Below are 27504 nucleotides of genomic sequence, written 5' to 3'. Positions count from 1 at the left end.
ACTAGACTGGACTTGTTGAATTCCCTTAACGCCATCATTAACACAATAGTTTTTTAAGGTTTGCCTAAAATTGCACAGCGCCACCAAGTTTGACTTATATCAAATGTTTGATCTGGAAAGCTAAAGACACTGAGGCTTCAGTATAGACAATCAGAGTAGCCTAGCCTAACAGTGTGATATACTGCAAAAGGGCCACAGAGGCTAAAATATCGTTGTTTTTTTTCTTCCTGGTGGATAGCAACCATCTCTGAACTGACCACATAGCCTATCAGCCCTCTAAGTCATATATGTAGAATGACCTAGAAACACAACTGAGTCCTAGCACCAGGTCTTGTGAAGCTGGGTGCATAAGTAGATAAATATAGCAGGAAATATGAGCTGTATACCATTATTTGCCAAAGTATGCTCATGCGTTTTAAAAATCCCCTAGAAACTCCCCATAGGACTTTTGGCTATCCAAAATGCATACTGACAATCAAATGCTTACTGCACATGAACCCCTTTGTGTAGAAGCATAATCTTGGTCTCAAATGAAAGGTAACACTCTTGAGTTTCTTGTAGACTATTTGGATTGTACTGTATGTGTTCTGATACAGAATCTAGAATGACTACACAAAATATGGAATAATTATACAAAAGTCTCTAATTTTGCATTTTTGTTGGTTCAATGTATATGTTGTATATAAGATGGAATATACATCTGCAGTAATAATATTGGATAAAAGGGCATAAAGGGCAAGATTCAATTTCTATGGATTCTTGTGAATATTTCAGTACCCAATATGTTACATCTACATATTGTAGTGCAGCTACACTGCAGCTAGCATTTTTGATTCAATTTAATTAAGACAGTATGATTAATCTGGTGATGTAAAGCACTATAGGCCTACAGATTGTACATAACAAAATGGTCAGTTTTGGATTCCCAAGAGTCCAATCTTTCAGATGGTGTATAACATTACTATGCTCCATAGCAATGTGATGAATACAATTGATTTTGAATAGTGAGGGGAGGTGGTGGAACGCCGATCAAAAGTTCTGACATGTTAAACTGACGTTAGTTATTAATTCACATGATAAAATGCTGTCATATAGCTTGACGCACAGCAGCCTACGGTAGTCTATGCCTATCTCTGAATCAACATGAACATCCATACGATACATAAGTTGCTAGAAACTTCTTTTGCGGAGCTAGGCCTAGCCTAGTCGATGGTTACAATGAATCACCCTCACTGCCCTATCACATATCTGACCATCCATTGTTACAATGTTACAAAATGTGCGATCTTCTCCATGCATGTAGCCTACGGTTATAAGTAAAGTGACAAGCATAGGCATGTATTAAAGAGATTTCTCTTAAATACATTTTATTTTCAGTTGTCAAAAGTGGTGGGGACAAAATCTGTGATAACAAGTGCTGGGTACATGTAGGCTACCCAGCGTCGCCGGTTAAAATGAACATGCCTCCATTTTAAAATAGCCTATACACATTTCTAAGTATTCCTAGCATGTAAATGTAGCCTAAATGTCCATCTTGTCCATCTCTTTCGTCTTCGCCTTGACAATAATAGCCTATTCACGGAAATGCGGTCTTGTAACCGTAATGAATTAATTAATTGATCTAAGGTTGCCTATCAAGTCTTTCAGGTTGAATTGAAGGCTATTTCCTTCTGATAGGCCTATAGGCGATTTTCTAAAACCATTTTCATTCATTTCAACAATGGTTTATTGAAACGTCATTTGATTAATTTCGCCAGTCATCACCTTCATTTTAATGATTAAATGAGACGGATATGCGGAGCATTTTTCTCCCTCTCCATTGACCAAAACGTTGCTCTGGCATCTCTGCTGGACTGACTGAGTTATAGGCTACGTCGCGTGAGAGAGCTGTGAGGTAGGCTGTAAAACATTCGAAAACTCTGCAACTGCAATCTGACATGCCAAGCGTCATGTCTCTTTTCTCCGCTTGTCACCAGCGCAGCGTCTTCGGGTTTTTCCGTGTTTTCCGGCATGAGCCGAACCTTCATGTTATTAGGGCGGTCTTATGTTGCCCCCTTGCGGTTGCAGTTTTAATGACAAAGTCCCGAACCTTCGGGATTCCCGATGTGCGGCAAAGAAAGGAGCATTCTCAACCCGTACCATCTGTATAGGAAGGGAGCAGGGTTCTGAAAGTTAATCCTTTGACTTACAATAAGTGCATTGATACTGAAACTTCAGGTCTACTCGTGTGATCACGCATGCATTTACAGGCAAATTAGTGTTTGTTAAAGATTGCGTGGATTTTGGTGCAACACAAGAGAGCATTTAGCGATGGGACAGCTGGGAATGAGTGCTGAATGCGGCTGCAGAAACGTTAAAGATCCCATTGTCAGCTTCAACAACAAGAAAATCTGAACTATTAGCAGAGGATGTAGAACGCAGCATGCAAAGGTCTTTTTTTTTTTTCAAGATCCACTTTTATTTTATTCAAAAGATTCGGAATGTTTTACATTAGGCCTAGGCTATTGAAATATAGGCCATAAATTCAGGCTGCTCAAAGTTGTGTTTGCACTTTATATTTATTCTATTCAGAATAAATTCAGTGTCTGTTGTCTGTTAACTTTCTTGAAATGTAGGCCTAGTAAAGACAACTACGTATTGTTTTGCATTCAAGTTCCATTCAAGTTAAGACTTTTTGGTATGTTACAAGCATATTACTTTGAAAACACTTGAAATGTAACAATAAATTAAATAGGCCTAGAAATGTACATGCGTTACTGATTTTGTTAACATCAGGGTAGCCTACACTATTTTGAGTGACTAAGATTCGGACCTTTGCCGGGAGGACATTTTAGTAACTGGACCTCTTTGAATTTTAATTGAATACCCCTGCACTAAACCAACAAAGCAATGCAAAATTACAGTAGAAACTTTTCTGGAATTATTCCATGTTGTATATAATTCTATATCAGAGCACCTGCATAATACTCCAAATAGTCCTCAGAGTGTTACCTTTCATTTGCAGTCAATAGCCCGGATCCCATTTGGGAAATAAGACTTTGCTGCGTTTTTATTTGTCTGTTCACCACCGTGTATCAAAAGTTGATGTAGTTTGGTGATGAACCAATTACACCTCCTAACACGTCTAGCTGAATTCGGCTGAAGGTTGGCTATCCCAGTCCGGTCAGCCAGTTCTCGATTCAGCCATTGGCAAGAGAGCCGATGCAAGTCAGCATACAGCGAGACTGGGATGGCATAATTCGGGCGGATACCTCTCCACAAATCCCTCTTACTGTATAGCCTACCATTTGCAAGCTAACAAGCAACGTGTTTGAGCCTTGATGTATTATTGACAAACAACACAACATGCATGAAAGCCATAAGTGGATAATTAACAAAACATACAATGTGTATAGCCTATAAACATGTCTTTCTTGCCTAAAATGGATTTTTTGACGGGCACACGAAACAACAATCAACCACATTTTAGATTTTAAACAGGATTAGGTTAAGTCAGTTACTGTATGTCTTTGATGCACGTCATTGCGCAATGTTATGTTTGTGTTAAACTTCGATTATTGAACCAATTTCGGGTCATTGTACCTGTTTCCTCCTGAGGTCGCACTTTCTGCTTTTCCCTTTTTTTGAGCGTACGCATGGGTCAGAGCTTGCATGCGCACATTTTACCGTTAAGTTCACTTTTTATAAATACCAAAGCTTGCGTAGAACGAGGCGTACGCATCGTTCATGAATGAGGCCCCTGGTGCCAGGACTCACTTGTGTTTCTAAAGTGACCAAGTGACCTACAGTTCTAATATGTGATCAGTTTAGAGATGCTTGTTATCCGGCAGAAAAAAAAACAATATTCTAGCCTCTAACACTGTGCCAAATCACACAATTATTCTGATTATTTCCTAAGAAACAACATGGTGTCAGCTTTCCAAAGAGATCAAGCATTGGTAAGCCAAACTGGATGGTACCAGTGGCCTCTGAACAGTGTGATTTAGCTTAGAGACATTTAATTTTTGCATTTTCATGCACTGGTAATTCCTTGGAATTGCAATTCTAGTTATTATTTATTCCTGTAAGCCTGTTTCTTGAGAACGCCACTTCTCCTAGAGCGTTTGAGCTATCGACACGGTTTCAACACTAAAAATTCAGGCCCGATCCGGTGTATGATGCCAGTTATTTTCGGGTGGCTTCCGGTTGTCGTTTTTTCCGGTATTCCCATTTTTCGCTGGTTTTCGGTCCCATTGAAATGAATGGGGGACTGTTCAGGCTTTGACAACACTGCCCCCTGGTGAGCAAGCCCACTCTTGCAGCTCCTCTGCGGAGATGCATATTTCTAGTTAACTAAGTTAAGTTGCTAACAGCAATATTGTTTTGGGACACACACCCAGGGGCGTGCAGAGACCTTTGAAGGGGCAGGGGCTCAAATTTAAAAAAAGGGCACATGATTTTTTTTTTTTCAGAAAACACATTAACTTTATTTCAATAGAGACTACATAGGCTACATGCATATTATATCAAAATAAAACATCTTCCATCACACTGTATCCACAAAATGAAAATATAATATTTGCAAAAAGTGCAGCATGAAATATTGAATCATGCTACCACAAGTTGAACTCAAAAAGTCCTTGTATCCTGCGATCAAACTGTATACAAATTATATTCTCAAAATTAAACATATTCTATTCAGCGATTTCACACTGTATCCTCAAAATGAAAATATAGCATTTAAATACAAAAAATGCAGCGTGGAATCTTGCATCATGCTACCACAAGTTAAACTAAAAAAATACCTTGTATCCTTCCATCAAACTATAAACTACATTCTCAAAATAAAACCTCTTCCAAAAAATGCAGCATGGAGTGTTGCATCATGCTATATCCACAAGGTGAACTCTATATTCTACACACGTGTGTGTGTGTGTGTGTGTGTGTGTCAAAGGCCCATCTTGTGATGCTGTATATTGTTCTTCAAAGCAACAGTTTTCGGTTTCCCATGTTCTTGAAAATGTCTATGACGACACTGTGTTTAATAGGAATATCTTTCTCAATGGCCAGCAGAAGGAGGTCTGAAAGCCTTTCCTCATGACAAAGGCTGCGGAGTTTTGTCTTCACTAGCTTCAATTTTGAGAAAGAACGCTCCACCGTTGCAGTTGACACAGGCAGTGTCCCATATATTTTTAGCAGCCCTGTCAACTCTGGAAAAACCAAGTCAACTTTGTTTTCTTTGACCACGGAAAGCATGGATGCCACACTGGGGAGGCAAGAGTATGAGGAATGAAAGACTTTCAGTTCAGTCAATAACCTCTCCTCTTCATCAATTTCATAAAACTCACACAGCTTCCCAACAGATTCCAGTGCTTCTGTTGGACCTCTTCGTGTTTGCCAGTTGTTTTGCACTATGAGATGATGAAAAGCACTCAAAATATCCCATGTGGTATTATCTCTTCCTTTAAAGCGCCTATTAAGCTCTTGTGTCATTGTGTCCAAAAAACATAGTACACTTTAGCACGGTAGTAGTCTTGCAAAGTTGGAAAGGCATAGTCAGTAACAGCTGATGAGGCATCATATCTGAACTTGGCTGGCACTTTCCTCTTCCTAGCTTGTCCAGGGATCTCAGATGGGGGGTCCAGCCCCGCTGATGCAGCCTTCACTGTTGTCTGTTGGTAAATGTCTTCGAACTCTTCCTCTGTTCTGCAGTGGGCTAACCTTTGCAAAACTCCATCTACAATCCTGAATGCTGCAGCTTGGTCCATGCCTTTCTTCTGCAATGCATCAGACGCAGCTGCAGTCACTTGAAAGACTGGACAGGTGATCTCCAGACACAAGAAAAACTCAAAATTGATGCCATTGAGAAGACTCATTGCATCACCAGCTGAAGCATCAGGGGGATCTTGCAGTGTCATTTCCTTAAGGAACATCATAACAGCTGGAAGGACTTCTTTAGAGTCTTGAGAGCTGTTTCTCTGCAGGTTCACCGAGTGTCTGAGAGCTTCTGCAGCTCCAGAGGGCGCTGATTGGGGTACATTCTCTTTTGAGTCTCAATGAATGCTGACTGTCTTTTTGAAGAGTTGGCCACAAATGCATACAGTTTCTCAACCAAATTGAAAAAACTGAGAAAAGAGATGTTTGATTTTGCACTTTCAACCAACACCAGGTTAAGGCAATGAGCTTGACAAAGCACATACAAGGCCTTTGGATTTTGTTTTAGAATCCTTGACTGAAGGCCCTTGTAGCGACCACTCATATTTGCAGCCCCATCGTAACCTTGACCCTGAAGGTTCTCCATTTTGCGGCCATTTTCTTCCAGCAAAGCCATGACTACATTTTCAAGAGCATCTCCACTTGTTGAATGCACATTACAGACCTGCAGGAAGCGCTCCTAAATCTGCCTGCCCCTATGTTAACCCTATGTGTTAAATTCCCATAGGGTTACATAGGGGTTCAAATACTTCCTTCCCCCTAGCATTTAGGAAGAACATTTATTTATTTACGATACATTCTTCAATCACAAAGCAAATTGGTGTACTTAGCGGTTTTATTTTTACTCATTTTTTTGAATTAAGACAGTGAGGATCAGTGATCAATTGTCAAATGGTGATTTTCTATTCCTCTTTTTAGGCAACCTAGCATGGTATCAAATACTTGTGCTCCTCACTGTATCTGACAACAAAGGAAACCTGTTCATTGTGTGCAACATCTGTGGTTTCATCCATTAATATGGAAAATATTTCACTGTCTTGTATCTCTTTCTGGATCTCACGCTTCACTGATATAGCAAGAGCTGTTATTATATATCATTCTGAGATCTGTTTGAGAGTAGTGAGACAACTGGTCTTGTTTGAATTCCCTGTTTTTCTTTAACAGCATCAATGTGTGATTTAATTACACTGTCATATTTGCTGAACAGCTCCACCAATTCTAAGAAAGTCCCTTTATTTTCACTTGATGAAGTTTCATAATTTCCCCTGAATGACAATCCCTGTCTGGCCAAGAACAGAGTTATGTCGATCAATCGAGACAACACTTCCCTGTTTCTCTCCCTCTCTTGTTGTCTTGCGGCTTGACCCTGGAGATCAGCTATTTCAAAAGCAGCCTGCAATGCATTTTTCTTAAATGTGTTCCACCTCACCATAGCACACATATGAGATTCTGATGCACTGTGTTCTTTAATTTTTTCTAAAGCCTTTCTCCACTTGTTTATCCCTGCTATTTTCCAGTTGTTTGGGAGACCTGTGTGTTTTTCACAGTTTAAGAAGAGACGGCAACTGAAGCAGAACATGGCATCAGCACTTGGCGAATATTCTAACCATGGATTTCTGTCATACCATTGTTTCTGAAACGAGCGTCCTTCATCATTCTTTGGAAACAATGAAAATACTGGCTGGCAGGGTCCAATATTAATGCACACTTTGATAAACGTTTCATCATACTTCAGATTGAATTTCTGGACATGGGCAGGATCAGTTGGGTGTTGTAAGTGAAGTAAATTTGGGAACGACCCCTCAATATCTTCATCTTCTTCCTGAAGTGTGTCCCTGACATCCTGGCTTTCTGTTTCACACACACTTTCTCCTTTCTCTTCTTCAGAACTTCCCTCTTTCAGTATAGTTTCTATCTCTGGATTTTCTACATCTTGCACACTTTCTGTACTCTCTTCCTCAGTATCTCCTTCCTCCATATTTTGTCTGTGGCTTGGCTGTTTCCTGCAGACTATCTGTTTGTTCTACCTCCGTGTCTCCTGCACTAACTCCAGCTTCTGCCTCAACCTCCTCATCTGATCTGGCACTTTCAACTCCTGAGAACAAGTAACAGTGCTATTTACTATTGAATAGCCTATTCAGTTATCACTGCAATGTGAACAACTGGTACATTATTAGTACAGAATTGACAAGGTCTATCTGACTTAGAGAAATGCTTACTGCCAAAAGTTTCATACTGCTTTCTGGTTGATGCAACAATATGAAAATATAGTTGATATTAATAACAAGACATGTCAGATAGTTCTTGTTAATTCTGTAATGAGGATTATTCTAACCTGTGGTTTTTGGCTTTTTAACCCAGTTGGTTAAAGATCCACTGCCTTTTGCTGCCTCATGCAGCTCCTTCTCCCTCTGCTTTCTTTTTCTTGCTTTAGTGGGCATCTTTGCACTGCAGAATATAATATAATGTTTTATAGAAAATAATGCGTACGAAAGCTAAAAAAGATATACACAATTTGAATGGTGTAAACCGGAACTTAACTTTTACATTCCCTAGCCTATAAAGCTTTAATCATCTGAACCTGAGCTGGACTTGATTGACATTTATTAATAGCATTATGCTATTTCGATGGTGATGGTGGGACAGGCTATTATATGGTTCAGTAATTTGCAAAGTAGTCTAATGTACTGATAAACATTTGATACATTTTCATGTATTCAATATCAAGAAGAATAAATAGCAGACAGAGCTATAACACATTTTCTAATTTCTCTCCTTGGTTCTGAAAATTCAATAGGAGTTCATGTACTGTAGGCCTATAGCCAGGGCAGAGACAGAGAGATCTTTGCAGTTTTGATTAGGCTATTGTCTAAGATCGCTATAGGCTACATCTTATTGATTAAACTCAAAGCTAATTTTAATAGCCAAGAAATCTAGACGCACCCTAGCGGCAGCAAATATTGTATTGCCTAGTCTGGCTTGTCAGGCTATAATTTAATGTTTAGCACAGTGAACTACCACCATTAGAAAGCTGGTCTCGTGCAGATTCACGTACTGTGCGTGTGGCCACTCACTGAGTGAAACGATGCGTAATGTAGCCTACTGTAAACAGAGAACGACGTGTGGAGTTGGGTTCAACAGTTAAACAACTCGTCGTTGGCTTATGACTATTTAGAAAAGGTTTGCCTACTCTGTTTTATGAACTAGATCTACTAATCTAAGCTACTATAACATAATAGCCTATACAACATTTAGAATATGTTATGAACGTCGTTCAGCCTTAGATTTTCGAAGCTGCCAGGTTATTGAAATGGATGGACAATGACATGGTTAAAACGGGTAGCCTACTTCATTAAACATGAAACAACTTTAAACATTTTATTCTCTATCTCTAAGCAGAATACTATTGCATATTCAGGTAAGCTTACAGCCAAGAGACCTTACCGTGCGCCCAAACGTCTCCTGCACTACTGTGCCTGCGTGCACCTTCTAAAAGTTTACTGAATGTATGACGTCACGGATTGGTGGCCGCAGCGCAGGGTAGGCCCTATTTCAATTAATACGGAAAATATTTTTGTAAATGTCTAATTTCACAAACTATTAATGAGAGATTTTAGCGAATATTCAAGTTGGAACTAGTGGAAGTATTACCAATTTTAAAAAGTAAAATATAGCTGCAAGCGGCGATGGCGGGCCCGAGCACCTGCGGTGCGGAGACCTGTGACATTTCGGAATCTAACAAAGCAACATGTGCGTGTTGGTGGGCATGTGCATGAGCAACACACATGCCCACCAAATTTGGTCAATTTTCCTGAATGTATGTGTCAGCCACAACAGACAACATGCTAGGTGGCGCTATAGAGTCCCTAAGCCACACCCTAGGCCAGAGCTCTATCTCTGACTATCGATAGCAATAACTCACAAGCCCACCAAATTTGGTTCATTTTCATGAATGTGTGTGTCAACCACAACAGACAACGCGCTAGGTGGCGCTATACAGTCCATAAGACACCCTTGGCCAGAGCGCTGTCTCTGAATAGCTATAGCAATAACACACATGCCCACCAAATTTGGTTCATTTGGGTGAATGTATGTGTCAACCACATCAGACAATGCGCTAGGTGGCGCTATAGAGTCCCTAAGCCTCACCCTAGGCCAGAGCTCTATCTCTGACTATCGATAGCAATAATGCACAAGCCCACCAAATTTGGTTCATTTTCGTGAATGTGTGTGTCAACCACAACAGACAATGCACTAGGTGGCGCTATGCAGTCCCTAAGACACCCTTGGCCAGAGCGCTGTCTCTGAATAGCTATAGCAATAACACATATGCCAACCAAATTTGGTTCATTTTCGTGAATGTATGTGTCAACCACAAAAGACAATGCACTAGGTGGCACTATAGAGTCCCTAAGCCACACCCGAGGCCAGAGCTCTGTCTCTGAATAACTTAATCAATAACACACATGCCCACCAAATTTGGTTCATTTTGGTGAATGTAAGTGTCAACCACAACAGACAATGCATTAGGTGGCGCTCTAGAGTCCCCAAGCCACACTCTAGGCCAGAGCTCTATCTTTCAGTAGCGGCAGCAATAACACACAAAACCACCAAATTTGGTTCATTTTCGTGAATGTATGCGTCAACCACAACACACAATCTGCTAGGTGGCGCTATAGAGTCCCTAAGCCACACCCTAAGCCAGAGCTCTGTCTCTGACTAGCAATAGCAATAACACACAAGCCCACCAAATTTGGTTCATTTTCGTGAATGTTTGTGTCAACAAAGACGGACAACTCGCTGCTAGGTGGCGCTATAGAGTCCCGAAGCCACACCTTAGGGTCAAAGCCCTGTCTCTGACTAGCAGAAGCAATTCCACATTTAGCTGCGAAATTACATCCAAATTATTACCTTTTTTCTGCCTATAACACAAACTTCCTGTTTCTTTAATAAGTTGCCATAATTCAAACCTTTGCCATTTCAATATACTTTTGAAATTCAAAAATCTGTTCGCAATTTCTCTTGGGCAACCCCTCAAGATCATTTTACTGCTGAAATGACATGATTTCGATAAACCGTCTAGGAGAAGTGTTTCAAAATACATGATGTGCAAAAATCATAATCATAATCATAACTCAAATTCTTTTAATATTTACTATGAGAGTAAACGTAGAAGTTGTTCAGATTAATAGAACACACATGCCTACCAAATCTGGGCCATTTTCGTGAATGCATGTGTCAACCACAACAGACAGCGCGATAGGTGGCGCTATAGAGTCCCTGAGCCACACCCTAGGCCAGAGCTCTGTCACTGAGTAGCCACAGTAACTCCACATGTAGCTGCCAAAATACAAGAGTTTTGGAGCATGCTAAGTTGGTGAAAAAAGGGCGGACAGGGTAAGACGATGAAAGAATAATAATAATCTGAGCAAAAACAATAGGGCCTTGCACTGCTTCAGCGGCCGCACCTCGGTGCTCGGGCCCTAAAAACGGGTTCTGTCAAAAGGGCACTAGGACATCAAAGTGACAAAAGGGCAGGTGCCTGAGCCCCTGTAGCCCCCCTTCTCTGCACGTGCCTGCACACACCCCTGAACACTACGGGGCAATTGCTCTGTCACTAGTTTGGAGTTTAACATGGTTTTAAACTGGAGTTGGAGTTGGTAGTTGGAGTTTAAAATCAAACTACAGTGACAGAGCAATTGACCATTTTTTTTTTACACTTTTTGATAGTGATAGTTGTTTTTTGATATTTGATAATTTGTGACTACACAGTAGTGGTAACACAAACTGATCCTGATATTTTAGTCCTCACTGAAACCTGGCTTAAGAGTAGCATAAATGATGCAGAGGTGACCTTGGATGACTTCAACATCTTTAGAATAGATAGATCTGGTAGAGGTGGAGGGGTTGCTATCTATGTTAAATCCTGTTTTACCTGTCACATCCTACATTCAGTCTCAGTCCCAAATAGCTTTGAATTCATTGCTCTAAGGGTTTTCTATGGGCCTGGTAACGATAATGCCCTGGTAATTGTCGGGGTGTATAGACCTCCTTCAGCTGTAACCAAGTCCCTGGAGCAGCTGGCTGACTTAATATCCAGCTACTCTAACACTGAAGTTAATATTTTAGGGGATTTTAACACTGATTGGTCATCTGCTGCTTCAAGTTACATGAAGGAGGTCTCTGCTAGCCTCAACCTCACTCAACTAATCACTGAACCTACTAGACCCAACCTTTTAATCCCCTCCAAGTCCACCACTATTGACTTAATCTTCTCAAACAAACCAGATAAAATTACTGTCAGTGGAGTCTTTGATCTTGGGGTCAGTGACCATTGTCCTACTGCTTGTGTTAGAGACACTCATTTAAAGAAGGCACCCCCTCGTATTGTTACGAAGAGGAACCTGAAGCATTTTAATGATCACGCCTTTTTGAGTGACTTGTATAGCAGTGACATCCATCGTACAAGCGAACTTGCAGATGTTGAGTTAGCCCTGAACTTTTTCTCTGGTGTCTTTCTGTCTGTTGTTAATACTCATGCCCCCTTTAAAAAGTTAAGAGTAAAGAACAGATCGAATCCCTGGTTTTCCTCAGAACTGTCAGCGTTACTCCTATCCAGAAATAAAGCATGGGCTCTGGCCAGACGTACCAACTCTGATTCTGATTGGGCCCTCTTCAGAAAAACTAGAAATAAATGCACTGCAATGGTGAGACAAGCTAAGTCCAACTACCACCTCAACATGCTCTCCAGTTCTTACTCAAACCCTACACTTTTCTGGAAAGCTTTCAAATCTATTGGTGGTAATTCAACTTCTACATTACCAGCCTCTGTAACATCTGACTCCTGTAGCTTGCAAAACCCATTAGAAATTTGCTCTGCCTTTAACAAGCACTTTGCTGTAGCCGACCACATCTTTGAGGAGAATGTAAGCAAGTCTTACAATTCAAACCATGCCCCTCCTTTTAGTGGTCATACAGACATCCCACCCCCACCTGCTTTTTTCTCCTTAGCACCCTTCACCTCTGTTGAAGTACTTGGGGCACTCAATGCTTTGAACCCCAGGAGTTCCACTGGTGAGGATAATTTAGACCCTTTTCTTTTAAAGCTATCAGCTCCCCTTATCACAGAACAGCTAGCCCATATATTTAATCTCAGCATTTCTTCTAGTACATTTCCCTCAGTTTGGAAAATGGCCCATATAACACCTCTACATAAAAGTGGGGCAAAGGATGACTTAAATAACTACCGTCCAATCTCCAAATTACCCTGCTTATCAAAAATTCTAGAATCATTAATCAATAATCAATTGAAATCATTCCTATCAAAATACAGTTTATTAGACCCACATCAATCCGGTTTCAGAGCTCAACATAGTACAATCACAGCCTCAACCCTGGTCTCCAATGACATTATATCTGCCCTGGACAGTAGGAGGCACTGTGCTGCCCTTTTTGTAGATCTTTCCAAAGCCTTTGACACTGTGGATCATAACTTGCTTTTACAAAAGCTAAATGCCATTGGTTTTGACCCTAATGCCTGCACTTGGTTTCACAGCTACCTTAGCGAGAGATTCCAATGTGTAAAGTCAGGAACAGCTAAATCAGACTTTCTACCTCTAACAAAGGGTGTTCCTCAAGGCTCTGTCTTAGGACCTGTCCTCTTTACCATCTACATTAATGATATCACATCTTCCCTCAATAACTGTCATGTCCATCTCTATGCCGATGATACCATAATATACTGTATTGCTGACTCTATCAAACTTGCACTTGATAATTTGCAATTAGTATTCAGTGCCCTGCAAGAAGCACTATTTAAACTTAAGCTTGTATTGAATGCAAATAAAACTAAATTCATGTTGTTCTCTAGATCAAAAAACATTGACTCTAGCAGCCTAAGTTTACGCACTCTGAATGGTGTTAGCATTGAGCAGGTGTCAGTATATAAATATCTCGTCATCTGGTTGGATGAAAAACTGAAGTTTTCTTTTCATATTGAATGTCTTGTAAAACAGCTGAGAATTAAGATTGGATTTCTTTACAGACACAAATCTTCCCTCCCCATTTCCTGCAGGAAAAGAATAGTTGAAGCTGTTTTTATGCCTGTGTTAGATTACGGTGATATACTGTACAAGAATGCCCCCATCTCTGCTCTTAAAAGTCTTGACACAGTATACCATTCTGCCATCAGGTTTGCAACTGGTGCGGCCTATGACACCCACCATTGCGTCCTGTATGACAAAATTGGGTGGACATCTCTCTCTGAGAGGCGCTTCAGACACTGGGTTCTGTTTATCTATAAAGCCATCACAGGTAAACTCCCATCATACTTATCCTCTCTGTTAAACTGGCAATCAGGTCTCTATCACACTCGCTCCAACAGTTACCCTCAACTTACAGTTCCTATTGTTCGTACAGAGCTGGGGAAGCTAGCTTTCTGTTTTGATGCCCCCACATCCTGGAATCTAGTCCAACGCACCCTCAAGCTAGAATCTCTCATTTCGTATGATCAATTCAAGACTCTGATTGCAAATCTCCCTACCCCACTCTGTAATTGTTTCCCTTGATATTTTAATTATGGATATTAACATTATTATTATTTTATGTATGGATATTAACACTGTTATTATTTTAATATACATGTTTGTTTGTTATTTTATGTATGTGTGTGTGTATTTTATGCATTGGTTGAATTATGTGGTTAGTATTTTTATTTTATTTATTTATTTTATTTGTATATCTCGGCTGCATCGTAAAAGAGGACTTCCCTCAATGTACTTTCCGAGAATGAAAATAAAGGTTTCAATCAATCAATCAATGGTTTCATCTTGACTGCTTTCTGAAAGATCTGAGTGGTTTTGAGCACAGGTGGGTCAACTGTTTTTACAGTAAGTGGTTTGCGTTTCGAGGTTTGTGTTCACAGTTCTGAGAACAGTGTGATGTGGTAGCCTTAATTGGGAAACTCCACTGCAAAAAAGGATGCATTAAAATGACACATCTTTGAGTGTGTTCAGGGACTACACATTTTGTGTACAATTTCAACATGGCAGTTGTGTGGCTGGCTGGGTGAAAAACAGAGTTCAGCTATCTCAAATAACCAAACAAAATATGTAGGCTACAGTATCTGCAAAAAAGGTGTACCTTTTGTTTGTTTGTTTACTTGTTTTTGTTGCTACACAAAATTAACACAAAATCGTGTAGTCCCTGAACACACTCAAAGATGCGTCATTTTGACACATCCCTTTTTGCAGTGTCATGTGTGAGTGGGGGCTGCTGCCATAGGCTGCTGAAGATAATGATCTCCAGACTCCCACCACATCCTTCTGTGTGGCGTATAAAAAGGCCTCAGCAGTGCTCAGCTGCCCATATCTCTCTCAGAGCGCACACACACAAACGAAAGTAGGTTTTTCGTGTCCAAGGCAGACACCCGGAATGCACGTTTATTGTAAGAGGACTGTTCATTTGTGCATACTACTGGATACACGCTACAACACCACTTGCAGATATTTCATTCGACAGGTAAGATGAACTTGAAAATAGTTGATAACTGTAAATGGGTAAAACTGGTCCAACTGACTCTGTAAAAGAGACTAGAGAGGTATGGATTGAGTTCACCCTCTCTGCTTTTCATGACTGGTGAGGTAGCCTATACCAGCAACCTCTCTATCGACAGCACCCTTATTTATATATTTTTTACTTAAGCCTACTCTCAACCTCCTTTGTGCATCATCTACAATTCTGAAATACGCAAGGCAAGACAACCTTTTTTCTCGGACATCATCAGTCAAATTAATAACTCTCGTGTGCTGTTTTCAACAATCGAGAAGCTGACCACCCCTTCCTCCCAGCTTCCAGCTGATCTCATCTCAGTCAAAGCATTTAATGGCTTTGCATCATTTTTTAAAGGAACAATTTATAAGATCAGATCAAACATATTCAATGCATTTCAAACAAACCACAGTCTGGAAACACCTGTTGGAGTAAGGGGAATTAACCCAACATTGTCACAGTTTAGACCGCGAGATAATGAAACCCTTCAGAAGACTGTCCTAAGTATGAATTCTATGGATGTTTTCCATATAGCCTACCCTGCTACAATAACTTGTTATGTTTGGTTTGGGCTATCCAATGAGTGCAGAGCTATCCCCCCCGCCCTGTATCAGTTGAATCACGCCCCATAATCGCAGCTGAATGGAGCAGTTTCAGACTCATATTCTGACTAGAATTGAGTATGACGTCGTCAGGCTATAAAAGTTTAGGACAGTATCTCAAATTCACCTGTTCATGGTACATAAAATTGTACATGGGGCTGTCCCCAGGTATTTAATCAATTATTTTGATAGAGTGAGAGATGTACACAGATACTCTACCAGGGGCAGCTCTACTGATTTTGTACCCCCTAGAGTTAAGAGTAGGCCTAATCTAGGTAAGGAGTTGTTTTTGTATGTAGCCACAAGCTGTGGAACAGGTTGCCGGGTGATCTAAAGCTGGTTAGAAGTGTAGCAGGTTTTAAGCAGGCTCTGAAAAAATGGTTCAGATGCCAATAGTATATTATTTTTCTTATTTATTGTATTGTTGGATGATTGTATTTAATATATGTATGGATGTGATGATTGATGCTTGATCTGCTGCCACTTTCTCTGCCCCTCCCCCCCTCCCCCTTAAGGGACCACAATGGAAAAAGCCCTTGGGCTTTATTGTGTTATCCTGACTTTGTTTGTTTTGTTCTTCTTAATGTATGGTGCAAAAGCTGTATCATATCTTATAGCAAAAAAAAGGTCAAATAAAATCAATCAATCAATCAATCTATCATAGTTATGCCGATGATACCCAGATCCATTTAGCTCTGTCATCTAGCGACCACGATCCTCTTGAGTCTCTTTGCCATTGCATTGACCAGGTCAATAACTGGATGGCCAAGAGCTTCCTCCAGCTAAAAAAGAAAAAACTGAAGTGATTGTATTTGGCAAAAATAGAGGATAGAATAAAGATTACATCACTTCTCAAAAAGAAGGGCCTCACAGCTAAGAATACTGTTAAGAACCTTGGTGTCCTGCTTGATAGTGACCTTTCTTTTAACTGTCATGTCAAAGCAACATCTAGATCAGCTTTTTATCATTTGAAAAACATCACTAAACTAAGGGGTCTTATGTCTCAACCTGATCTTGAAAAAGTCATCCATGCTTTTATTTCTATTAGGGTTGACTACTGTAACAGTCTCCTTACGGGCCTCCCAAAAAAGATAATTAAACAGTTACAGCTGGTACAAAATACAGCAGCAAGAGTTCTCACCAAGACTGAGAGAACTGACCACATCACCCCAGTCCTTAAGTCTCTTCACTGGCTTCCTGTAACTTTTAGAATTGATTTTAAAGTACTGCTGCTAGTTTTTAAATCTCTGCATGGAACTGGGCCAGTCTATCTTGCAGACATGCTCCACCCTTATACCCACAAGACCCATTAGATCACAACATAGACTTCTACTGGTTGAACCCTCCGTAAAGACAAGGAGTGGTGAAGCTGCTTTTAGCCATTATGCTGTCAAATTGTGGAATCAGTCGCCTAACCACATCAGAAGTGCCCCGACAACTGAAAGCTTCAAGACCAGATTAAAGACAAGTCTATTTTCCATTGCATTTTCTTAGCTGATCTAATGTTTTAAATGTTTACATTTTACCCCTCTACATTTATTTATTATTTGTTTGTTTTTACTCCTATTATTATTATTATTATTATTATCATTACCTTTACTAATGTTCCACTTTCATTTCTTTGTTCTCTTCTTCTTCTTCTTCTTCTTTTATTTATCCACTTTTTATTTATTTGTTTTTATTCCTATATTATTGTTAATATAATAATTATTATTATTACTATTATTGCTTTTACCAATGTTTTATTTTACCCGTTTTATACATTTAATTCATTTATTTTTTTTATTTAAATATGTAATTTCTCTTTCTACTTGTTCTAACTGATTATGCAAAGCACATTGAACTGCCTTGGTAAGAAATGTGGGTAACACTTTACGTTGCAGCTCGCTAGTAAGGTGGTAATTGTATGGTAATTTCTATGGAATTTCAAGGTAACAATCCCTTGTTACCACTTATTACAAGTAATTTCCATGCAGTTTCTAGTGCAATTACTCTGCAGTTTCTAGGTAATAGCAATTCAAACAGCATTAATTAAGGTGGTAATTTCTATGGTATTTTTTTAATGTAATTTCATGGTAATAATATTTTGTAGCCCCTTATTACTAGTCATTTCTATGCAATTTCCAGTGCAATTACTCTGCAGTTTCTAAGTAATAGTGATGCAAACAGCTTTCATTTTAAGTTTAATAAAATGGTAATGATTTAAAATGAATCTAGTTCTTGAAATGATAATCCAGGATTTACTTATTGTTTTTGTTTAATTACCTGACAAACAAGGAGGTAATTTCTGGGAAAATACACAGCATCAGGGCCGTAAAATGCATCTTCACTTATTTCCACTCAATTACTTAGTTATTACCAAGAAAGACACAAACCAAGTCATTGTAGTAGTAAGCTGGTAAAGAAGACATTTATGTGCCTGTAGCTAAACTGGAAAAAGGGAAGCAATTTCATGGAAACTATATGGTATCAGAGCTGTAAAATACACTATTGCCTCTTCCTAGTTAATCACCTGTGTTGATAAACCCATCAATTATCCTTATGACATACCTACCTGAAAAACAAGGAGGTAATTTCCAGGAAAATACACAGCATCAGGGCCGTAAAATACACTATCACTTATTATGACCGCCGCTAGCATAGCTAGTTTTTAAAAAAATTATTTTTTCGTCAACGATTCCTGGGACACCGTAACACCGGAGCACATGAAACTTGGTGGGCATGTAGCCCCAGTAGACTTCTGTGGAAAAATTTTGTTTCGTCCCCGGGGGGCACTCCACCCCCGCGCTGCCCCCGCCCGAAGCCCAAAAATGACAGTTTTCCCTACATAACTACCTGAATCGTGGCACCGAGGATGACAAAATGTTTATGGTATGTTGGTCTCAAGAGCTTGCATCAACTTAGCTTATAACCAATCATTTGTGATTTGCACCCCCATGGTAAAAATGTAAAATGCAATGTAATATTGCTTTAATTGCCCCTATCTTCAGATGAGATGTTATGAACTGCACCACATTTCATGTGTATGATTATAACCTGACACCCCCTGGGAATATGCCAAGTTTTGTGGAATTTCATCCATGGGGGGCTATAAAATAAATGGATTTATGTGTACATTCAGGACTGTATACCCATCGGCCTGTAGATGGTGGTGTTATATATAAGTGACACCATTAGAAACCTTTAATGAACTAGTTTCCAAATATATAAGTTTTCAAAGAGAATGGTTGCTCTGGGTGCTGGATGCTACGGTCATACACACACACACACACACACACACAAACATGCAGGAACACATACACACACACACACACACACACACAAACACAGACAAGCACACGCACACACACACACACACACACACACACACACACACACACACATAAATACACACACACAGACACATACCTACACACACACGCACCAGCACACACATGTACATAACACATGCACAAACACGCCCACACGCATGCACACACACACCCTCACACACACACACACACACACAGATAAACAGTACACACACACACACACACACACACACATAAATACACACACACAGACACATACCTACACACACACGCACCAGCACACACATGTACATAACACATGCACAAACACGCCCACACGCATGCACACACACACCCTCACACACACACACACAGATAAACAGTGCACACACACACACACCTCACACACACACACACACACACACACACACACACACACACACACACAGATGCACAGTGCACACACACACACACACACACACACACACACACACACACACACACAGATGCACAGTGCGTGCACACACACACACACACACACACACACATCTTTGAGTAAGTTTTGTGAGACCACCGGAGCTGAGAAGTGAGTGTGTGTGTAATGTACTATAGCCTGTGTGTGTGTGTGTGTGTGTGTGTGTGTATGGGTGCGTTTCTGTGTGCCCGTGTGTGTGTTTGCATGTGTGTATATGTGTGTGTGCATGTGCTGTGTGTGTCCTGTGTGTGTTCTCTTTCTTTCTCTCTCTCTCTCTGTGTCTGTGTGTGTTCTGTGTTATCTGTGTGTATTCTGTGTGTGTTCTCTCTTTCTCTCTCTCTGTGGGTGCATCTCTGTGTGTGTGTGTGTGTGTGTGTGTGTGTGTGTGTATGTGTGTGTGTTTGAGTGTATGCCTGCATATGTGTGTGTGTGCACTCGCGCACATGCGTGTGTGTGTGTGTGTGTGTGAGTGTGTGCCTGTGTGTGTGTGTGTGATCTGATATTGGAGTGACAGTGACAGCAGAGAGCACAGTGAACATATACACATAGAAACACATAAAACACACACACAAGCAGACACACACACACACACACTCATAGACAGAGAAGCACTCATACACAAAAGCAAGCGCACACATGCACACACTCATTTACATACATAAAAGTTGCAGTAGGGGATGGAGTAGGCGATGGAAACAAAAGTGTGATTGATATTTGCGGAGAGAATGTGCAAGACTGAGCGGCGGTCACATTGTGTATCGCTTTGCGGTAGATCTAGTTTCCACTCAGTTACTTAGTTATTACCCTCTATGATCTGAAATAGGTTACCGTGTACTGACATTCAACACACAACCACATGTTGAGCACAACCTTAACTTTGTTCAGCAAAAAAACATTGTTTTCACACATGTAACATGTTCTGCGATAATAAAACAACATAATCAAATTCTGAAACAGTAGGCTAAATATTTTATTTGCAGTGCACCCTAAACCTACCAAAACATTACAGGTACAGAGGTGACGTGTTTGTAGAGGAAAATATTGTAATATTTCGTTGACTTCTTTGGGTCAGAAGCTCCTCTCGGAATAACGAAGTCGTCCTTCTCAAAATGATGACAGCAGACACGGTAATCCATCACTTTAGCGTTTCGATTGAGGTGTCAATGTCCACACTCAAAACAATAAGCCACTGGAGACCAGATTGTAAACTTTTAATTTTTGTTTCGCAGCCGGGAAAGGAACAGACACGAACCACGCTGTCTTCCTTGTCCTCTTTCTTCTGTCTGTAGCATGTATCTCTGTCATTTTAGCCAACACTACCCGTAGTCTCTTCCGGCAATAGCTCTAGTGCTTCCGTGTGAAATCTCGCGTGACATTCTGTGCAGTCTCGAACTGTGTCTGGAACGGATTCTACGTGTATACAGACTATTCCAAAGTTTACAGACTGACTGGTGCTTTGTTTTATGTGTAGACACCTCGAGTTAGCTGCTTACGAGGTTTAGCCCTGTTTTGAGCAATGTTAGTGGTTTAAAAATGCGATTTTGAAAGCGTAGCCTATGGCTCTAAGCCCTATGCCGCTGTTAGCGATTTTGGGCTGTAGGCTAGCTCTTGCCCGTGCTAGCTCTGTAGGCTACTGCGTGATCAACGAAAAATACTTCTTCCACGGCTTAGTTAAAATTTCGCCAGGCTTACGTATACTTTAAATGTTTTATGTTAAATGTTAACAATGTTTTTTCGCAGAACAAAGTTATAAAGGTCGTACTCAATTCGGTTGTTAAGTCCGACGTCACGGACCCAGCAGCTATTTTGTGAAAAGACGTTTATTAGCGCAGCCAGACGGGTTTTGCTACTTGTAAACTTTGTCATCACCACCTTCGTTTCAGCGGTTTTAAAAAAAAAATCGCTAAACTTTATCAAAGTAATCTCTGTAGCTATATGCAGAGCCAGATGATGAATGGGTAACGTCCAGGCTTCCGCGAAAAATATAGATTTGATTAGGTTGAGGCAACAAGTCCGTATAAGATGACAATTTTCTTAAAGGCTAGTCAGAATAGCGGAAAATAATAGTTTATTTTACTGTCTATGGAGAATAACATGTGAGTTTGAAAGCCGCTGGACCAGGGGTGGAAATTAAAATGTGAAAATGTGACAATCTATCAGCCAATAGCAGATTTCTGGTGAAATTAACCAGCCACTCAATGTTAAACTATGACTTTGTGTCTGAAATCAACCAGCCACTCTCACATTTTACCAGCATTTGGCTGGTGGCTGGTGCTAATTTCCATCCCTGCGCTGGACCCGGAAAACTATTTATTATCCCATTATTACATCATCACTTAACAACCGAATAGGTGTTTGTGTGTTGCCTATTTCAGATCAGAGATAGTAATAGTAATTGAGTGGAAATAAGTGATAATGTATTTTACAGGCCAGTCAATCTAGCGTTTGACCCATAACTAATTGCAATAGTAATCATTCCAAGTTTTTTTGTGATCCCTAGGTATATCTAATTAACATATAAAAAATCTACCCATTTATATTTAGTGGAACATACTTTTTTTCAAGGTCAAAGGTAGCAATTTCCAATGCATTTTGCCATTGGAATTTACTACTGGTGAAATGGGTAAAATTTGAAACTATAGATATCAAATTGAAACTTTCACAGTTGTTTACTCACATTAAGGCAAATATTTTTTGTATTGCAAGTTTTCTGAAATGTGATGTTTAGATATGCAAATGAGACCAGTTTTACTCAAATATGCAATAATTTGCATATATTTCTAGAAAACTAAATCTGAACAACAGGTACAGTCAGCGTCAAAATAATTGCTGCATTTTGCTTCTATATTGGATACCAAAAGCCAAAAGCAAAGGGAATATTAGATATTACTTCATATCACCTCAGAAATGAGGAAATCAAGTCAAGTCAAAATCAATGCGTTTCAATGTAAGTACATTATAGAACAAATGATTGTCAATGATATGGTATGATTGACAATCATTTGTTCTATAAGGTACTTCCATTGAAACGCATTGATTTTGACTTGACTTGATTTCCTCATTTCTGAGGTGATATGAAGTGATATCTAATATTCCCTTTGCATAGGCTTTTGGTATCCAATATAGAATCAAAATGCAGCAATTATTTTGAAGCAGACTGTACCTATTGTTCAGATTTAGTTTTCTAGAAATATATGCAAATTAAGGCATATTTAAGTAAAACTGGTCTCATTTGCATATCTAAACATCACATTTCAGAAAACTTGCAATACAAAAAATATTTGCCTTAATGTGAGTAAACAACTGTGAAAGTTTCAATTTGATATCTATAGTTTAAATATTTACCCATTTCACCTGTAGTAAATCCCAATGGCAAAATGCATTGGAAATTGCTACCTTTGACCTTGAATAAAAGTATGTTCCACTAAATATAAATGGGTAGATTTTTAATATGTGATGCAGGAGCGTTTAAGGATCAATAAAAAGTATGAACCATTACTATTGCAATTAGTTTAAGTTTTGGCCCTTTTTTGAGCTAGATTGACTGGCCTACTGATGCTGTGTATATTCCTGGAAATTACCTCCTTGTTTTTCGGGTAATTAAACAAAAACAACACTAAAAATGTCATAAGGATAATTGATGGGTTTATCAACACAGCTGGGTAATTAAATAGGAAGAGGCAATAGTGCATTTTACAGCTCTGATACCATATAGTTTCCATAAAATTACTTCACTTGTTCCAGTTTAGTTACAGGCACACAATGTCTTCTTTACCAGCTTACTACTACAATGACTTGGTTTGTCTCTTTCTTAGTAGGCCTAGGCTATTAACTAAGTAATTGGGTGGAAATAAGTAATAATGTATTTTACGGCCCTGATGCTGTGTATTTTCCTGGAAATTACCTCCTGGTTTGTCATGTAATTAAACAAAAACAAAAAGTAAAGTTTCAAATAATTGCCATTTTATTATACTTAAAATGAAAGCTGTTTGCATCGCTATTACCTAAAAAACTGCAGAGTTATTGCACTGGAAACTGCATGGAAATAACTTGTAATAAGTGGCTACAAAGGATTATTCATAAAATTATATCAAAATACCATAGAAATCATCATCATCATCAACCGTTTTTTATTCAGGGAAAATTGACTGAGCATCAAGCTCTTTTACAGCAATGCCCTGAGTCACAAAACATATAACAACAATAATCAAAATAATAAAACAGAAATAAGAAAAAGATACAAAAAGCAAATAATTAAACTGACACAAAATAGCCAGGTGCCAGACAGAGCGGCGTATTCGCACAGCGTTCCTGTACAGACATCAAGACAGACATTGATTAGACAACCACTACAAACATAGCGCATTTCACGTGCACAGAACCCATACACAGACAGTGCCGAACGGAGTGGCGTAATCGCCAGCGTACCCGTGGCAACACAATGACCACCTTAATTAATGCTGTTTGCATTGCTATTACCTAGAAACAGCAGAGTAATTGCACTAGAAACTGCATAGAAATTACTTGTAACAAGTGGTAACAAGGGATTGTTACCATGAAATTACATAGAAATTGCCATACAATTACCACCTTATTAGCGAGCCGTTATGTAAAGTGTTACCGAAATGCGCTATATAAAATTGCCTTGCCTTGCCTTGCTTTATACTGTATGTACTTCCATGCCATTTTTTAACCTTGTGATGATAGGCCAACTGCTTTTATTATCATAGCATTGCAGTACTATGAGAAGATGAGGTTTATCTCATTTATGTTTTATTCAAATTAACTACTCTCTTTAATTCAACTTGTTTGATAGAACTTTCAAAACAGAACAGAACAGAAATATCAGGAATAGGCCTTCAACTAAATTACATAGCACAAAAATGACTTACAAGTTGTAGTGCATACAACATTTTGCAAATAGTAATACCCTCTGAGGAGAACCTCAGGTACAATATTCTCAGACAATGCCAAGGGATCGGCTCTGTCCAAAAAACTCTCTGTCTGGCTCCTTCAATATCCACAAAAGATGATGCTGTTGTCAAAGGAGGGGGAAGCTAGGAAGTTGCACTTAATGCTCAGTTTCTTAGCTGATAACCTCCAGGTTTGGTTGGCACCATGGTGATACAGCCATGCTAAAACAGCCACTTTTGTGTCACAGCATACCCTGGCTTTGAACGCAACATACCTCGCTAACCAACCAGCTTCATAGCATACCCCACTGCTATGTTGCAGATGTTCAATGTCTTTTTTGTATTTGTAGCCCGTTTGCCACATCAAGATGTAGGGTCTGGACACTCACCGTAGACAGGGCTCAATCGGAGGGGTGGGATAAACAGTTGTCTTTCAAATTCCCTCCTCGCAATAGGATAACGCTAAATGAATCATCTTCTTGTTTTCAAGTAGCAGGATGCGTAACCTTCCCTCTCCACGCAATAGGATAACGCTAAACGAATCATCTTCTTGTTTTCAAATAACAGGATGCGTTACCGTCGCAACTTCTGGTCGCATGTCAGTCACCATTATGTTAAGCCCACCCACTGACTCTATACACGCTGTGATTGGCCCGCTTTTATTTTCCATTTCTCAGCTCCTTAGCTCTACGGAGCGTTGCTAGACTGCCCCGCCAGCCAAATTACATTTGCTGCCGCTAGGGGCGTCTAGATTTCTAGGCTAATAGATCTGTAGATCTGTAGATTTTTCATCTATGTTATGTTTGTGTGTTTACTGTTGTCTATATGTCTGAATATTTATGCTTTGATGAGATGTGTGATGACCACTAACATTTCTCCTTGAGGGATGATGAAGTTGACCTTGACCTTGATTTTGTGTGTGTCAGGGTGAAGATGACTCTCAGTAATCTGACAATCGCGGAGGAGGTGCAGCTGTTCCAGAGAGAGACTCACTGTAATCTGACCATCGGGGAGGAGGTGCGGGTGTTCCAGATGGTGACGGCCATCCCCACGTTCGTCCTCGGTGTTCTGGTCAACTCTGCGGTACTGGTGCTCTTCTGTCGGCAGTGGCGGAACTGCAGCGACATGATGGTGTACCTGACCAACCTGGCACTGGCCGACAGCTGCGTCCTGGTGTCGCTGCCCTTCAGGATGTACTCGTACCAGAACCCCTGGCCCTTCTCCATCAGCTCCTGCCTGGTCTTCGTCTCCACCTACTTCGTCAACATGTACGTCAGCATCTTCACCACCGTGGCCATTAGTGTCGTCCGCTACGTGGCTGTTAAGTACCCCTTCAGGGCGCGTGCTGTTATGTCCCCGTGGATAGCACTGGTGGTGTGTGTGAGCATCTGGGTCTATAATGCCTCTGTGAGTGCGGCTTTCCACTCGGTAGATAAGCCGAAAGGGAACTCGTCAGAAAACTTGTCTGGTTTCAAATGCTTTCAGAAGAACTCTGACCAACCGCTGCCCCTCTCCTTCATCGTGTTGCTGGTCGGGGTGGGTTACGCGCTGCCGTTCATCATCATCACGTTCTGCTCAGGGGCGGTGATCCACACCCTCTCCAGGAAAACGGACATAGACAGTGATGGCACACAGAAGAGCAAGTCGGTGAACATCATCACTGCCAACCTCGCCATCTTCATCGTCTGCTTCTCGCCACTCCACTTCGGCTACCTGTTCAAATTCCTGTGCGAGACCTACTCAGATGACTGTGCCCTGCTGCAGTTTGCCCACTCGTTCGTCCACGTGGCCAGCAGCTTGGCGTCCACCAACTGCTTCCTGGACGCCTTCAGCTACTACTTCCTGGCGCGTGGCAGCTGGGGGACTCTGAAGGACGCGTTCTGTGGCACCCAGCACAAGGAGAGGGTCAACAATGTGACCTGACACAGTCAACCCTCTTCTACATGAGGGTTCCCGCGGGTCATGGAATTTCTGGAATATCATGGAATTTTCTAGTCCATGACATGGAAGGCCAGGGAATTTTATCATTTTGGGGGCAGTACTGTTGTTTGTTTAAAATTTTAAATTCACTTGTGTGTATTTAGTTATTATCTTTACTTAAGGTGACCAGATGTCCAAGATCAAAACCGGGACATAATCCCAAACAATTGGAAAAAAAATGGGAACATTCAGTTTGGCTAGGCCTATCAATCTGATTGAAAAGTTTTACCTTAAAAAAAAAAAACGGGGACATAGTTAGTTTTTCTGTATTTTCTCGGGGACAACTTATTCCTGCTCTGAAAATGAAAAAGACTCTTGAACACTGCATGACTACACTGAATCGTTGGTTAGGCTATATTGTACCACACTATTGTAAATCATGGAATTTCAGGTTTTTTGTCTGGGAAAATCAGGGAAAAGTTATGGAATTTTAGATGATTTTAGATCAGATTAATTTTGTTTACAGCAGGGCTGTACACTTAGCTTTTTCACTAGGAGCATAGGTGCTCCTAAATGAAAAAATTTAGGAGCACAGAAAAAAATTTAGGAGCACTATGAAATTTCATTGAAAACCTTATTGCCTTAAAGGTATACTATGCAACGTTTTTCAGTTAATCAATTCGTTCCATACTGTTATATATGATTAAATGGGTCATTACCGGTCGAACTGTGTTTTTTTTGGCCGCTCTAGTGGTCTGTAGCGGTAAAACCACACTTGCAAGGGGGTCGGCCAAATCGGCTCATACTTTGTATATGTGATAAGTATGTGGAACTATGAACAGCTATATACTTAAAACCCTCCAGCTGTTTTTTGTTATGGAGTTCTGGGACCCCTCTCAGAGACCCTCAAAAATCCAACAATTCATGGCTGAAAATGACTGAAATTGCCATTTCTACCCTGATTATCCTGATAAAGATATGAACATAAGCTTTATATTTCCATAGAGCCTAGGTAGCATAGTTTTAAAGACCAAAAGGTGCACCGAGGGGTTATCTACACC

At 40.2% G+C, this 27504-nt stretch overlaps 1 protein-coding gene across 1 annotated transcript; it reads left to right on the top strand.

Moving 5' to 3' along the window:
- Positions 1-15076: 15076 nt before the first annotated feature.
- LOC134102374 (G-protein coupled receptor 35-like) lies at positions 15077-27200 on the top strand. Its single transcript, XM_062556459.1, has 2 exons — positions 15077-15213; positions 25450-27200. Exon 2 carries the CDS (start codon positions 25457-25459, stop codon positions 26444-26446), a length of 990 nt encoding a protein of 329 aa, XP_062412443.1. The 5' UTR covers positions 15077-15213; positions 25450-25456; the 3' UTR covers positions 26447-27200.
- The last annotated feature ends 304 nt before the right edge of the window (positions 27201-27504 follow it).

This window comes from Sardina pilchardus, chromosome 15, assembly GCF_963854185.1.
Source record: "Sardina pilchardus chromosome 15, fSarPil1.1, whole genome shotgun sequence".
In the NCBI taxonomy this organism is placed as follows: Eukaryota; Metazoa; Chordata; class Actinopteri; order Clupeiformes; family Clupeidae; genus Sardina; species Sardina pilchardus.
This window is presented reverse-complemented; position numbering and strand designations above follow the sequence as displayed.